At 42.5% G+C, this 15,122-nt stretch overlaps 1 protein-coding gene across 6 annotated transcripts in view; it reads right to left on the minus strand.

Annotated features, from left to right (window-relative positions):
* Positions 1–1,415: 1,415 nt before the first annotated feature.
* The window catches only part of pex2 (peroxisomal biogenesis factor 2), a 217,769-nt gene continuing 204,062 nt past the window's right edge, over positions 1,416–15,122 (minus strand). The window contains exons 1-6 of one of the 6 annotated variants that reach the window (XR_008567371.1): positions 13,174–13,274; positions 10,243–10,317; positions 3,386–5,891; positions 3,273–3,295; positions 2,850–2,941; positions 1,416–2,771 (exon numbers count right to left, since the gene is read on the minus strand). Coding sequence is in view for 1 of the 6 variants with exons in the window: in XM_054765805.1 (XP_054621780.1) it covers positions 4,918–5,891 (974 nt within the window). In the remaining 5 variants the exon portion in view is untranslated. The other 5 variants (XR_008567369.1, XR_008567370.1, XR_008567372.1 and 2 more) reach the window with 5 other exon arrangements.

A 15,122-nucleotide genomic window follows, 5' to 3' on the forward strand; every position in this document is an offset into this window, starting at 1 on the left:
CATTCATAAATTATTCAGTTTCATGCTTGAATTAACCTATTAGTAGTTAAAAATATGCATATTCTAGCAAATTTGACCTTTTTTTTTTGGTCTAAAACAACTCATTCAATCCCAGCCATTTTTCAAAAGACAACCCCTTCAGTAGCGGTCATTTTAGACGATTTGGACTGACGTTTCAAGGCACACAGAATATTGTGTTCTATGGCTATTCAAACATGGAACCTACCAAAAGAAAGACTAGACTCCTGTCTTTCATCAGGAAAAAAAAGTTTGTTTCCACCTTTTTCCGTTCTTTAGTAATCAGCAGTAGAACATAGGTAAGTTTCAGGAAAACATCAGTTCCCAACTAAAAAAGGGAGAAGTGAAAAGATACAATTCAAGTGTAACTTTTGACACAATTTTTTTGCCTTTGTGACAGCTCAAATATCTAAACAACTAAACCACAGCATAAATAATACAAAAAGGGGTTGTTTTACATCTAAATAATTTATTTGCAAACACAACACCATGAACTATTTACAATTTTCAAATTTGGAACGAAACTGTGCGTGTGCGTGCATTAAAATTTCCCTACAACGCGTAACCTTCTGCACGCTACACTCTTCCACGTCCTCTCTGCTGTCGAGTGTGCTTTGACATGCAAAAGATCCAAGCCGAGCTCTTATCCAATGCACTGATGCCACATTTTGGTCATTTTTATGGCTTAAAACCGCTCGAAAAGTGACATGTTTTAGTCTACAGTTGCATCATCACCTCTTTTTGCCTCTCGTGCAAAAAAACGTAAAACATGCATAAATACGCCGATCCCATAAACGTATAAACATCAATCCAGAGCATTGAAAACATACTCAACGGGTGGTATGTCCGGTGAGTACGCCGGCCCTTGGAACATGGGGCTGTGCATTATCATGCTGCAACATGAGGCGATGGTCGTGGATGAATGGTACAGCAAAGGGTCTTAGATCAGCACAATACCTGTGTTTGTTGTCCATGGCCTTTTATTGTGGCCAACCTAAGGCACACCTATGTAGATACACGCTATTATATACCCGTTACAATGTTTTTTAAAACGGTACCATCTGACCCTCACAGTGTTGCCGCCCTTGGACAAATGTAATTGAGGACCCCTTTGTAATAAATGATGCGCTTATGAGTCCTTCCGTTCATTTTAAATGAAATAAAAGCTTTTCCCCTTTCCTCCTCTTATCATTATGTCCATCCCAGCAGCGCTTTCTTTCAATTAAGTACAGACATGCAAACAAAGCTACAAAGGTAGCATGTGCAAGCGTACTAAAAGAAGGGTTGCGATTTTTATGTCTTTCTTTAAAAACTATTTAATCAGGAAAATCAATGCCTCACATGAAAGGAATGGAGATGAGGGACAGGCGGCTAAAGAGGCTCATCAAAGAAGATCTAGTTAGGGATTCAATGCCCTAATTCCCTTTCTCTTAAAACCTTCGTCAGTGGGGGGCACATGGCCAATTTGCTCCCTAAATGGCTATGTGTGAATGTGCAGATTGCTTTGCATAGCCGCTGGGAACAAGGGGGGGGGCTTCTTCCTCTTTTGCTGTGAATTGGAAGAGATCCAAAGACAGATAGGCTTAACGGGGCCTTCGCTACCCACCTCGAGTCCAGGGCCTTGTTCCAACTCGGCTAATTCAATCCGTGATCTCACTCAATTAAATCGACTTTAATGTACTCCTTTGTCTTTATCTTTCCTCTTTCCTAGAGACTGGGGAGGGGGGACCTCCATTAGAGTTGTAGAATAATATCTGCAAAAAAGGTTTATGGTGTAAGTCTCATTGAATGTTAAGACAATGACATGTCCCAGTGGCATTAACGGTGATCATAGATGCATCCCTCATCTCTCTTTCTGGGACTCCAAGTACATGAATGTAATGTAGTGCATAAAATATTGACAACCGGCCGCTTCTGTCTTGGGCTTTATGTGCATTACCACAGGCTTCATTAGTCAAAATGTCCTTGATGACGGGGGAGAAAGCGAGAGGACTTCCAAGTGTCCACAGGATGAGGGTTTTTAGATCCATAATGTCAAACTAATCATCTACTTTTGTAAGCCTCATTTTAAGGTGAGTATTATCCTCAAATCTAATAAGGGGCCTCAATGGGCGCTCTAAGGTCAAAGAACACAAACCAGGATGCTGGTCGATCTCAAATTTAGACTGAAAACAATTTATTCCGTGAGAAATCATCTGTACGGCCAACCAAAATGACCCCAAGAGCGCAGCGACGACTCATCCAAGAGGTCACAAAAGACCCCACAACAACATCCAAAAAACTGCAGCCGTCACTTGCCTCAGTTAAGGTCAATGTTCATGACTCCACCATAAGAAAGACAAAATAAGGGGCAAAAAGGGCCTGCATGGCAGAGATCCAAGAACAAAACCACTGCTGAACAAAAGAACATTAAGGCTCGTCTCAAGTTTGCCAGAAAACATGATGATGCCCAAGACCTTTGGGAAAATACTCTGTGGTCTGACGAGACAAAAGTTGAACTTTTTGGAAGGTGTGTGTCCCATTACATCAGGTAATACCGAATTTCTGAAAAAGAGCATCATCCCAACAGTAAAATATGGTGGTGGTAGTGTGATGGTCTGGGGCTGTTTCAGGACCAGGAAGACTTGCTGTGATAAATGGAACCATGAATTCTGCTGTCTCCCAACAAATCCTGAAGGAGAATGTCCGTGACCTCAAGCTGAAACCATCTTGGGTTCTGCAGCAGGACACACCAGCAAGTCCACCTTGAATGTCTGAAGAACAAAATGAAGACTTTGGAGTGGCCTAGTCAAAGTCCTGACCTGAATCCTATTGAGATGCTGTGGCATGACCTTAAAAAGGCGCTTCATGCTGGAAAACCCTCCAATGTGGCTGAATGACAACAATTCTGCAAAGATGAGTGGGCCAAAATTCCTCCCCAGCGCTGTAAGAGACTCATTGCAAGTTATCACAAACGCTTGATTGCAGTTGTTGCTGCTAAGGGTGGCCCAACCACTTATTAGCTTTAGGGGGGAAATCACTTTTTCACACAGCGACATGTCGGTTTGAATTTTTTTTTCACCCTTAATAATAACAAGTTGCATTTAAAAATTGCATTGTGTGTTCGGTTGTGTTGTCATGTCTAATATTTAAATCTGAAACATTTAAGAGTGACAAACACGCAAAAAATAAGAAACCAGGAAGGGGGCAAGCACTTTTTCACTGTGTAAGTGTAAAAACAAGCTAAGAAAACAAGAAAAAGAAAGTGCACTCACCGCTGATGAGGGTGGAAGGGTACCTGTCATAGAAGTGTACAAAAAACGTTAACCACAGTAAACTGTCTCCATCATAAAATGAACTGTAAAGTATATATTTAAAAAAAATGTACCTCCAATTTCTGTTGTCATTTTCCCATACAAAGTGATCCCTTCCAGCGTCAAACTGTCTCTATTATGAAATAGTTGTTAATTGTATATGAAGTATCGTTTTTAACCCTATGAACTGTCAACGTATACTGTGTGTCTACTCCAAGACACCCCTAGTTTTTTCATGTCCAGAAAGCTCAAACAATGTTAAAAACCGTATACAGAAGGTCGTAAACAGGGTTTATGTGCTCTAACTTCCAAAATATTCCATTTATGAATAACGGATCCCACTTTGCGGAAATTCGCTTATCACGATCGGGTGTGGAACCAATTAACTGGGATAAACGAGGGATTTACTGTATGTGGTTTTTGGAGTGTGCAGCTTTGCGAGAAAGTAGCTAATTTCTAAAAGTAATAGCGCTTCATTTATTCTACTAAAAGTCTTAAGATCATGTTGATCAGAGACAACTTCCAGCAGCAGGCTTCTTATCGTCTGCTTTGACATCTCAGCAATCAGCAATTAAGCCCCAGTGATCAGAGTGGAAGACAGGAGGAAGGGGGAGGAGTGGTGGGAGGAAGTAATACCCCTCCCAACCCAGCACCACCACCACCTCCACCACCATCCTACTCCTCTCTTGTCAACCAGGAAAGGCTTCACTCAGCTGGGGTGCGTTTCGCCCGGGGCTGGGCTCACTGGTGGAGGTTAACTCCAGCATAAATAAGCATCTTTGGACTCATTACAGGGATTAGAGAGTAATTCGCCTGCGAGGAAGAAGACGACTGCCAGGGTTTTGGTACAGTTTACGACAGTCTTATGGGGGCAAGGGCCCTGGAGATTACGAGGGGGTGGGATGGAAAGGCAAGCAAAAGAGAGAAGGGCCAAGGGAAAAGAGAGGCTGGCTGTCAAGTGTGTGAGTGTGAGAGTCAATCCAAGCCCCCGGCTGCCCCCTTGATCTCGAGGATGTTGGGGTGCTGTGAAAACGGATAATGGGAGTTAGAACGACCAGGCCTGTCTAGAGAGAAGTGTGCTGATTGTTATAACTTTCCCTCATCTCCCTCCTCCACTTAACTGAATAAACACTCAGGAGAAAGCCCGAAATCAATTTTAATGATGTTGAAATACAATTTAGGAACAAAATACACAACAAATGCTAATTTGGTCGTGATGAGAGGCATCAGAAATTCCTCCCATTATTTATTCAGCTGATTTTCTGCATTTTTCATCAGAACAAATATTCCCATTTCAACAAACACGCACTGCGAGAGAGCATTTGGAGCATAAATCAACACGTTCTTTCATCAAATATATGCTCTGTGTGGTTCTTGGTAGTCTGTCCGGTGCGCCAAAGACAAATAGTTCTGTGCGAAGTCCAGTCAGAGATACAGAAGGGGCAGAGGACTGTCAATATATGTGCACATACATTAAACATAGCTGGTCGATGCGTGTTCGGAAAGGACGTCATCGTCAAATACAGTGTTAATCAAAGATTCTTATTGAACTGTATTGCATTTCCACCAATATGAAAATATGGACTTGCAAGTAATTTCCTCCAATCTAGTGCCTGACAAGCATTTCTACCTCCATCTTGACTGGCTCCGCTTGTCTTGCCTCCGCCCCACATTTGGGACAGGTGATGCAATTGTTTGCAATACTATGACTTTTGATACAGTAGTAGCAGAAAACATGTTGACACCCTACCCTGTGAGGCATGGTAGGCCACTCTCCGCACAGGCCGCACTCTTTCAACACCCCATCCCTATCCCGTGTACCCGCCACGCCACTTCCGTCCCCCCGGAGTAGAAAGGAATACATGGTTGCTTTCAGTTTCCTTGTGTTGATGAGCGGCAAAAGGAAAATGAGGAACTCTGCAAAGCCGTGCCACAGCAGCTCGCGATTCATGTACTGGTATGTAATGTCCCGCGTCACGTTGGGCTTGCTAAAAACCGCCTGAGCTCCGATGAGCCGTTCAGCTAAGACTGGGTGTTGACCTTTCCTGAGGAACACGAGGAAGTTGACAAGGCTCGCAAGACGCGCGACTCCGGAAATCAGAGTCAGGGAAATGCTGAGGGCCTTTTGGGAAAACACCGCATCACCTTCAGACGCTCCTGAGGTCAAACCGAGGCACCGACGAAGGCTGTGGGAGCGCTCTTGGAGCCAACGAGGCCCCGCTGTTAGCAGAACCAGAGCCAATTTCTGCCTCCGGGAAAGAGGCTTGTAGCGCGCGGATGAGGACGAGACGTTGTGGTGGCGGAGGCTCAGTATAGACTGGCCCACTGTGGTGCTGTCAGGATACAGAGTGAACCTCCACAGGAGCAGCTGGAGCAAAGCTTTCAGTTCGGGCTCCAGAGGTGTCAGAAGGCCCGGGCGGAAGCTCTGGAAGCACTGGGAGAACTGGGTCCACAGGAGCTGCTCCAGGGCTGAGTCGAGCTCGAGAGCATCCAGCTGGCTGATGCGCAGGACTGGGATCAGCTGGTCAGAAGCGGTTTCTGAAAGAGATCCTCCTACCTGGCTGCCCTCGTGTTCCATACCTGCTAGAAAACAGAACACATTTCGAGAAGCCCTCTTGAGTTTCGCTTTGGATACGCCACATGCCAAAGTGATTAGCCAAAGTTGCCAACTAATTGACTGCAGAAACCTTTGCATGACTTGATTACCCGCAGAACCAGAGCGGATCTACTTAAGGGGAAAGTACCCACAGAGGGACGACTTGGTTGTTGGGCGAACCGGGGCCCTTGAGGTGAAGGCCATCTTGTTTGGAGGGTTATTTTCTCCTTATACACGGACGGAAATCACTTTTCATATGTAAAAGCCGTCCTAATGCAACCTTTGAGCCGTGCAATGCAAAAGAGCGGGAAAGGGAGGGATCTTAGTCTCCCTCCAGTGTATAAACACACACAAGCCAAGAAACACACACGGCGAAGCCCGGGGCCTCCTGGTGCCTGCACCCTCTGGAGATAGGGGTGTGTGTACAAATCACATCACGGGGGATTAGGCTAACGGCACAGTCTCTGGTACATCTGCCAAATGTGGAACAATCTCCCTCTCCCTGGAGTCGACTCCATTTGGGATCGCGCCATTGTGACGTCTGGGCTACTTTGTGCCGCAAAACGCTCTCAGTTCCCCCCGTTTTTATCTGGCCTTTCCTCAAGTCAAACGCTTAGGAAGTGGACCACGAACCTCGCACAAGGAGAGACAGAGCAATAGGGTGAGAGAGCGAGAGGCCCTCTTTGACAGTGGCTTTTGTGTCTCGCTGAACAGGATTTGTCATGAGGCTTTAAAACAGATTTCAGCCGGGTAAATATGGCAGTTTTGGCAGAAAGGGAGATGATGGTCACTTTAGACGGCTCAAGAGGAGGTGGAAAAAAATAAAACAGATCTAATGTAATAAGCGGGAATGGTGAGGTCCTGTCTGTGTATTCATGATGTTTCAATAGATGCCGGTGCCACCGTACAGCTAAGTCAGAATTAGCAAATCAATGGAAAAGGAAAAAAAGAGTGAGAGGGAAAAAAAGAGTGATTTACGCTGAGGTAAGCAGGTGTGACAAATTCATTGAGTTGAATTTGAAAGGCTGCCATGTTTAGAACCTCGCCTGTGACGAAAGAGGAGTTTGGATTAAAAAAAAAAAAAAAACAGACTTGAATGTGCATCCTTACCAATAAACAGGCTCCGTTTGTTTAGTTTAATCTGAAAGTTTTGCCTTGATGTGTGCGGAAAATGTGCCGATTATGTGACGTGCATGTGTGTGGAAGTGTGCAGGACTATTTATGTATGTCAAGAGGAGCCTCGAAGTTAATCTACACACGCAGCCAGGTGGTGAGAATCCCCGTCACAGCAGCACTCTCGGGAGGCGTAAACCCGGCCGGGTCCGATATTCCTTTCAAAGCCCTTTTATCGAGCAGTTTACAAGTTATGAATGAATATGTTTTATTTGGGGGAAACACTGTATTGACAGCTACCTATCAATAGTAATGCGACTATTGTCAAGGGTCTGTCAATATTAATGTAATTATGATGTAGGGGGATCAGAGGGATAGCGCAGAGTCGGGGGGCCAAGTTACATCTCCGGCCCACTGCCATATCAATAGCTGGGATTGCTATTGACAGTTTCCTTTCAGACTTGCAGCACTTGCCGGATATATAACGAGCAGACACTTCAGTCAATGCCGGGCTGCCTATAAAAATTAAGCATTTGAATTTACAGGGCTTATACTGTGGACAGCTGGAAATCCATGCTTCTTGTGTAATAGCCACAAGTCGCGCACCGTGTCGGGCTTTAAGTGTGCAGCATGTGGAATGAAGCTCTCTAGTGCCAAACCCGTGCATGAATGCAACGTGTTCTGTTAACTTGAGCAAATCAGACTCTAAAAGCCATCATTTGTAGAGTCACACGGCCAGGTGGAAAAGTTCAGGGATGACCAACGGAGCAACAAAAGCGGCGATGCAAAAAAAAAATAAAAAATTCCATTCAGTTGTTTCACGCGGTCCTTCCTTGTGCACGCAAAAGAGATGAAAGATGAATGCAGCGACTCAAGGCTGACTGACATGGCTTAGAGACATCATCCAATCTAGCAGGGAGCACGCAGCGACATTGCTGCGAGCTAATTGGGGCTACGACCGGTGTGAGGCAACAAAAGCCCCCCCCCCCGGCTGCACCAGTCCTCTAAAAACTCTGCTTCTGAAATATGGACAGACAAAGGGACAGATTATAAAGACAGATATGTCAGACAAGGCATCATGCAACCCCCAGCTGAGGTGGTGGTGGTGGTTGGGGCGGGGGGGCTACTGTTTACCGATACAGTGAATGAGGGAAACACTGGGGGCAAAGATAGCCAAGGGAAAAAAAATGAAGGAAAGAGCGGGTGGGGGGGAGGTGGAGATAAGCGCAAACGTCCGTGGGAGCTGACCTTGAGACTGACGGTCACAATAAAGGAGGAGGGCACATTCCTGAAGCATATCTGCCACAGTGAGGTGCAAGGCATCGAGGGAAAAGCCCTGTAGACAGAGCAAGGCTGCGCTTTCTTCTTGACCTTGGCTTTGTGTCTAGGGAGGGGACGAGGTGTTAAGAAAAGGAAGCTCACGAACAACCGGGGGATGCCGGGAAGGTGGTTGCATGCTCTGCAGTGCACAAATGCGAGAAAGCGTCACCATTCCGTCCCACCAGGACACCATGTGACCAAAATCTGGACTTATGCCACCTTTTCCACTGGTACCTACTCGGCTACACTTACCATTGATATTTTTACTTTGGCAAAAATCAGGTACGACCAAATACTACTTCCAGTTACTTGTCAAGCATGTAATTATTCGCCAACTATTTTGGTATTCAATTAATTAATTTTTTTTTATTTAAAAAAGGAAATATCCTCCGCTTTCAGCCTCTCAAATGTGAATAATGTGGAAGTTCCTTAGTCATCCAGGAAAGCAGACCTATTATCTTTGTGTTTTCGGCAAAACAAGATATTCACACACTTCAGCTTTGACTGTGGAAAACAGCGATCAACTTTTTTTTTTTTGTTGATTTCGCAGATCAAACCCATGACTGTTTAAGTTTGGCTCATATTGATTTGGTCCGGCTCGGGCAGGGGTGTCCCAAGTGCGGCCCAGGAGCCATTTGTGGTCGGCGCCCGTTTTGTTATTGGCCTGCGGCACATTCTAAAAATAGAATTTAACGGAAAAACCAAAACAATACAAAAATATACAGCAAAAATTGAAAAATCAGCAAGAATAAATTCAAACAAAATATTAAGAGGAAAAAGATGTAGTCTAACGAGAAAAAGTCATAATTTTACGGGAAATATTTAATATTATCAGGAAAAATAACGTCATTTTAGTGGGCATAAAGTTGAAATATTTTTTTAAAAGATTATTTTTTTTAAGTCAAAATATTATGAGAAACAAACAAAACAAAATAACATAATTTTTGGATTTAAGAAAATTACAATAAAAACATTTTTAAAAATATATGACAATAAATTTTTATCTACTAATTTAATTTCTACTAGGTTACACTCTTCTGCACTCTGTGTGTATAGTATGAGCCCTGCCTCCACCTACCAAGTAAAAGACACTTTATGACTGACAAAAAACCCTCACTCCGTTCATGCCGTTGTTCTATACAAAAAACGCACCAAGGTGGTGAAATCAATGCACAGAGTGAACCCTCTTCCTGCCTGTTTGTAGGGGAGAGAAGAGGTAAACAGACACGCATGCACATGGCAATGTATTGAGGCAGGAAAATTTATCGAGTTCATTTTAATTTATTGCGTGATTAATTCATTAATTAATTATTGCCCCAGACCCGGTGCCCACGGACGAGAAATCTTGTCACGTTTTAATCTCGCAAGATCTTGTGACACCCCCATTAAAATTATATGGAAATAAAGTCAACAAATTATGGGAATAAAGTTGGAATATTAGGAGAAGAAAATTTACAATAGGAAAGTTGAAATAGTTGGAAAAAACCCCCCAAAAAAACAGCGGAAATGGAAAAACAGTTGTAAACGGAAGCGCCAATGCGTCAATACAGTGCGCCGTGGCGCGCAGTCGCAGGAAAAACACGTCATCAACTCTGCTTTTTTCCGTTTGAAATGATTATTTATACGGGTCATTTTCTTATGACTGGAAGAATTTATACCAGTATATTGATATATAAAAATGATCGCCCAGCCCTATTACTAAGGTGGCACTACTTTTAAGTAGAAAACCGACCGAACCAAAGAGACGCAAGTATAGCAGCGTGCAATGGAAAAGTGTTAGCGACGGTTGTTAGCGTAGACGATTTCCTGCAATGCGTGGCAAATTGTGCCAGTTTCCAACTTTCCAGCATTTATTTCTTTTGTAAATGCACTTGTGTGAATGCTGTCGTGAGTCAAACCTACTTTCCTGAGCACTCTACTCCGTCGCCCCCGTCCACTTTATTGCCCTTCTTTGGCCAAGAAGAGCTAATGTCCTCACTGTGAAAACGAATAAGGACGTCAATTTCAGAACTTTTAAAAGAGTGATGTCAGAATGTTAAGACTACCCAGGCGGTAACCAGACTAATTGTTATGAGTCTGTTTCATGAAAAATGAATGTGTGCAAATGCACAGAGGGGTCTTCAGGCTGTGTGTGTGTGTGTGTCTGTGTGTATGTGTGTCACTCAGCAATGCTCTATCAAGACTCTCGCTCTTTCTCTAATCACCCAAGACTCCTCCGAGTCGAAGGGTAAGGCCAACGTTAATGCCGGCACACCAAGAGAATATACATTGGTTACAACAGCACAAAAAAAAAAATGCGCTTTACTTAATCTGGTGTGCTCGGAAGGTAAATTATTGAAGAGAATTAATTGATTTCATGAGTAGAAAGGCTGAGTATGCTAAGGGGCATAAATGTAATAAGTACATGGCTTTGCGAAAAAAAAAAAAAAACCTACTAAAATGTCATGAAACATTTAGAGGGCGAAAAGGCACAAATGAATGTGGAAGACAAAGTGGAGCTGCGAATAAAGGAGCACATGAGCGTTGTGGAAGCTCACATAGAGACTTTATACAATAAGAAAGTGCTATACTTGTAAATATGGTGGTGCATTCAAAATTAGGGATGTTGATATTGGTTCACGTTGGTATAGTTTTTGTCTGTAAATGATTTATTTCCAAGTTTTGCCTTTGGATTGTAAATATGTGATTTGCAAAGACTGAATGAATCACTCCGAATCACACGCAGCTGGCATGTAGCTGCGGCAAAACAGTGCTGAGTCAGCCCACTTTATAATTTCCCGATCGTATTAGTCCAGACTTTACTTGACTTTGTTCTAAAATGGATGTTTGTGCCAGACAGAAATGTGCAGCTTTCGAAATGGTTTCATTGCCAGCGATTTAATTGCATTCTCATCTATGAATTTATTAAAACTAACTTGTCTTACTTGATGATAGCAGAACATTATTTTAGTTGAGTGTCGGTCCAAATTTTTTCATGACTATTTCAGGGGTGTCCAAACTTTTTCCGCTGAGGACCAAATACAGAAAAATGAAAGTATGCAAGGGCCATATTTCAAGAAAAAAAACTGTGATACAGGTGAAAAAGCGTATATTAGTATGAATTGCTTTTTTTCCCCACATTTTTGCTGTTTTTTTTTTTATTTTCCAAATATTTCAACTTCCTTCTTAAATAACTTTTGCAAATGTTCTTTTTGTACTATTACGACTATAATATCTTGACTTTATTCCTATACTATTATATTTTCCCCAACCTAATTTACCAAAATTTACCTTTAATATTTTTGTTTCACATAATATTATCCATCCAACCATGTCCTATGCCACTTCTCCTCATTAGGGTCGCATGGGAATGCTGGAGCCTATCCCGGCTGATTCGGGCAAGGGGCGGGGTACACCCTGGGCTGGTCACCAGCCAATCGTAGGGCACATATAGACAAACAATCATTCACGCTCACATTCATACCTATGGACAATTTAGAGTTGCTAATTAACCTAACATGCATGTTTTTGGAACGTGGGAGGAAACCGGAGCACCCGGAGAGAACCCACGCACGCACGGGGAGAACATGCAAACGCTCATAATATGATGCCTTAAAAAAATAGATTTTTTTTTTTATATTTCAACTCTGTGCTACTAAAATGGCATTATTTTTCCTCATAATGTAAGCTTGTTTTCATAAAATAGCGACTTTTTTTCTCGTTAGAATGCAACGTTTTCATCATCACTTTTTTCTGTTCATATTTTGAATGCTGTTTTTTTTTTGTTTCTCAACTATTTCAGCTTTCTTCTTGTACATTTTCTTCTGGTAATTATGACTTTTTCCCCATAATATTTTGACTTTCTCAAAACACGACATTTTCCGCAACCTTATTCAATTATTATTTATAATTATTATGGTTATTGTTTTTGTTTTCTTGTTAAATTGTATTTTTAAAATGTGCGGTGGGCCACAAATGGCCCTTGGGCCACACTTTGGACAACCCTGGACTATTTATTGAGACACAGGAAAGGTCCCAGTTGAATGTGGTTTAGTTTAGAGTTCAACACTTGCTATTACTGCATAATGCAACACAACATATTGTTTATTCCTACTTTTATGGATTTTTGGGACCAAAAATGCCTGCATTTATAACAACAAAATGTGTCTTCTAAGAATGTATGCGGGAGTTTTGCATGACTATTTATGAATATAGACAGATTCCCACTTTACGTAACCATTGATGTATTATTGGCTTGCTGATAACGACTACACCTCCTACACAATCATTTAACGTAATATTAAGATACAAATAAAATATAGGTGCACATGCAGGACAGTATATTCAAACACATGCCTTGCGTCACACCCACTTTTTCCCTGTCATTAAAAAACGCAAATTTGATAACCACAGAGGGGATTATCCGTGAGGAGCACTGTCAAAGCCACAGAGTAGGGAAAAAACGGCCAGATAAGCGTGGAGAGGAGTGATGATTGGGATGAAAAAGATGAAGTGAATAGTCTATGGAAATCAATAAGATCAACTTAGCCTTGAATCTCAATGTGGGAGACTTTGATCCATGGTATTGATTGTTAAGTCGTAGAATAACAGAAGCTTGGAGTGTTGCATATTCTTGAAGTACAGTCAGAGCTAAATACTGCGCGTCTCGACTTGAATTGCACTGAATGCTTCTGTTTTTTATGATGTTGTCAATAATAAAACTAAATCGTGACAACATGGTCGATATGTTGCAAACAAAACAACAAGTATTTACGTTATTCAAATGCTGGAGCAGACTTTCATGGACTCTGAATACAAACCGACTTGTTTCAAGAGACAGAGGGGTATATTTACCTATTTGCTGTCGTGAGACACGCAATCAATTTAAAAGAGCCATCCTTTTCTACGGTGATCTTGACGAAATGTCAACAATGCCTACTTCCGCGTTGTAAACCTTTACACCCGCCTCTTCAAGAAAGTAACCAATGGCGTTACAAAACGTCACAATAATGCGACGCGTTGGTGAAATTGAACTAATCAGGCCACAGAACGTCATCGCAGCGGCAAACTGTATTGGGAGGCGCATGTCCTTAAAAATACAATTTATTGTACTGTTCATGTTTCTGTTGTGGTAACCGGACCTAGAGACTGAATTGTAGACGAAGGCAATGCACCAAAAGGACAAAACCAGCACTGTAAGCCAGCTATTGTCTCTCCTTAGTGATGTGCGGCTACCCCCGCCGTTTATTAAACCGCCGTCGGATCACCAGCTTCACGAAAGCCCACGCACTTAAATAATGAACCCATGACTGTCAAAACAGCTTTAACGACGCGAAAAGTGGGAGAGGAGAGTGGTGCTTTCAACCCGTCCTCTGCGCCGCAGCTGCAAGATGCCAAACAGATCACGGAGACACCGGCGAGGTTAATGAAACAGCTTTTAAAAGAGTTTAAAGGACTGTATGAGCAAAGGTTGAGATGCCTTGAGGAGGAGGAGGACACTGCTGCCAGCCCAGAGGTGGTGCTGCAGGTGAGTAGAAAACACCACCAAGGAGTTTAAATGCACTTACTTGGTACACATTCACAATCTAATGAGATGCAATGCAATTAATTCTTTCTTGGCCAGCTTTGAGAGGTGTACTTTGGTGAAGTATTAGGTGCATGTGAGGGATACGACCTTCTGAACACCTCACACTGTGATGTACTGCACAATTAGATGGGTTCCTGTGAGGTCAGGACACAAAAAGGAATATTTGATGCATGATTTGTCTTTCAAACCACTGCAAAAAATTGTAACAATAATGCATACAATGAAAAAAAATCTTCCTCCCAAGTCATGGCTATCAGGACATGACCTCTGTTCTGTCAGACAAATGGCAGGAGGAAGTGCAGGGGCTGCTTTCATAAAGCGGCAGTACTTGTAACAGGTGGCAAATTGCATTATGTTTCCATCTGAGCGGCGCAGATCAGGAACACTTACCCAAACTCATATTTAGAATACAAAAAGCAAGGTTTCTAATCATCGGGATTGTCATGTGACATCATTTAGCTTCAGAATGTAGTCTGTGTCAGCTGGGCTGTGCATCAAAGCAGGTGTAACAAGGTTTCGGAGATGGCTTTTGGTCAGCCGGGCCCATTCGAGGACCTCCTTAACAAGGTTACATGTTTAGAACCCAGCAGCTCCCTTGTCCTAAAGGTTGATGTGGACACTTTATCATAAAGCTTGTCCGTTGAAAATGAAGCAGCGTTTAACCCATTGCACGTTTGTGTTGTTGTAACCGACTAAACCCCAAGATAAAGAGGTTCTTGTACCTGACACATTTTCATCTGTAATATAAATGTGTAAACTAAATAAGGTCATCAAAGTACGATGCATCCCTGCGCTTTTTTTGTTGTTGTTGTTGCAGAAAACACGTCTTATTCACCATTAATCGTAATCATTTAGAAATACGTGATCATACAGGTAAATTCATGTACCACATTCATGTACCACTGTTACAAAGCTCACACTTTTAATGTCTTCACTGATAATGTTTTTTCATCAAGTGTTGTTCAGTGGTCCTTGAATGTATCGTAGTTGTTTGTTAACCAACTAGCTTAAACAGTCAATTCCACCTCAAAACACAAAGTTAATATAGCATTGTAAGTCGTTACTGGAACAGACAAGGAGTGTGGATTATGTAGATATGGCTTATGTAGAAACGCCTGCTGGTCTCTAGCGCTCGCCTGACGACCAGGCTAAAGGCTACACCGTGACTAAGAATCCATCTGTTCGGCGATCATCTTATATTCTCATTAATTAGTGG

The sequence above is a fragment of the Dunckerocampus dactyliophorus genome, chromosome 21 (assembly GCF_027744805.1).
Source record: "Dunckerocampus dactyliophorus isolate RoL2022-P2 chromosome 21, RoL_Ddac_1.1, whole genome shotgun sequence".
Lineage (NCBI taxonomy): Eukaryota > Metazoa > Chordata > Actinopteri > Syngnathiformes > Syngnathidae > Dunckerocampus > Dunckerocampus dactyliophorus.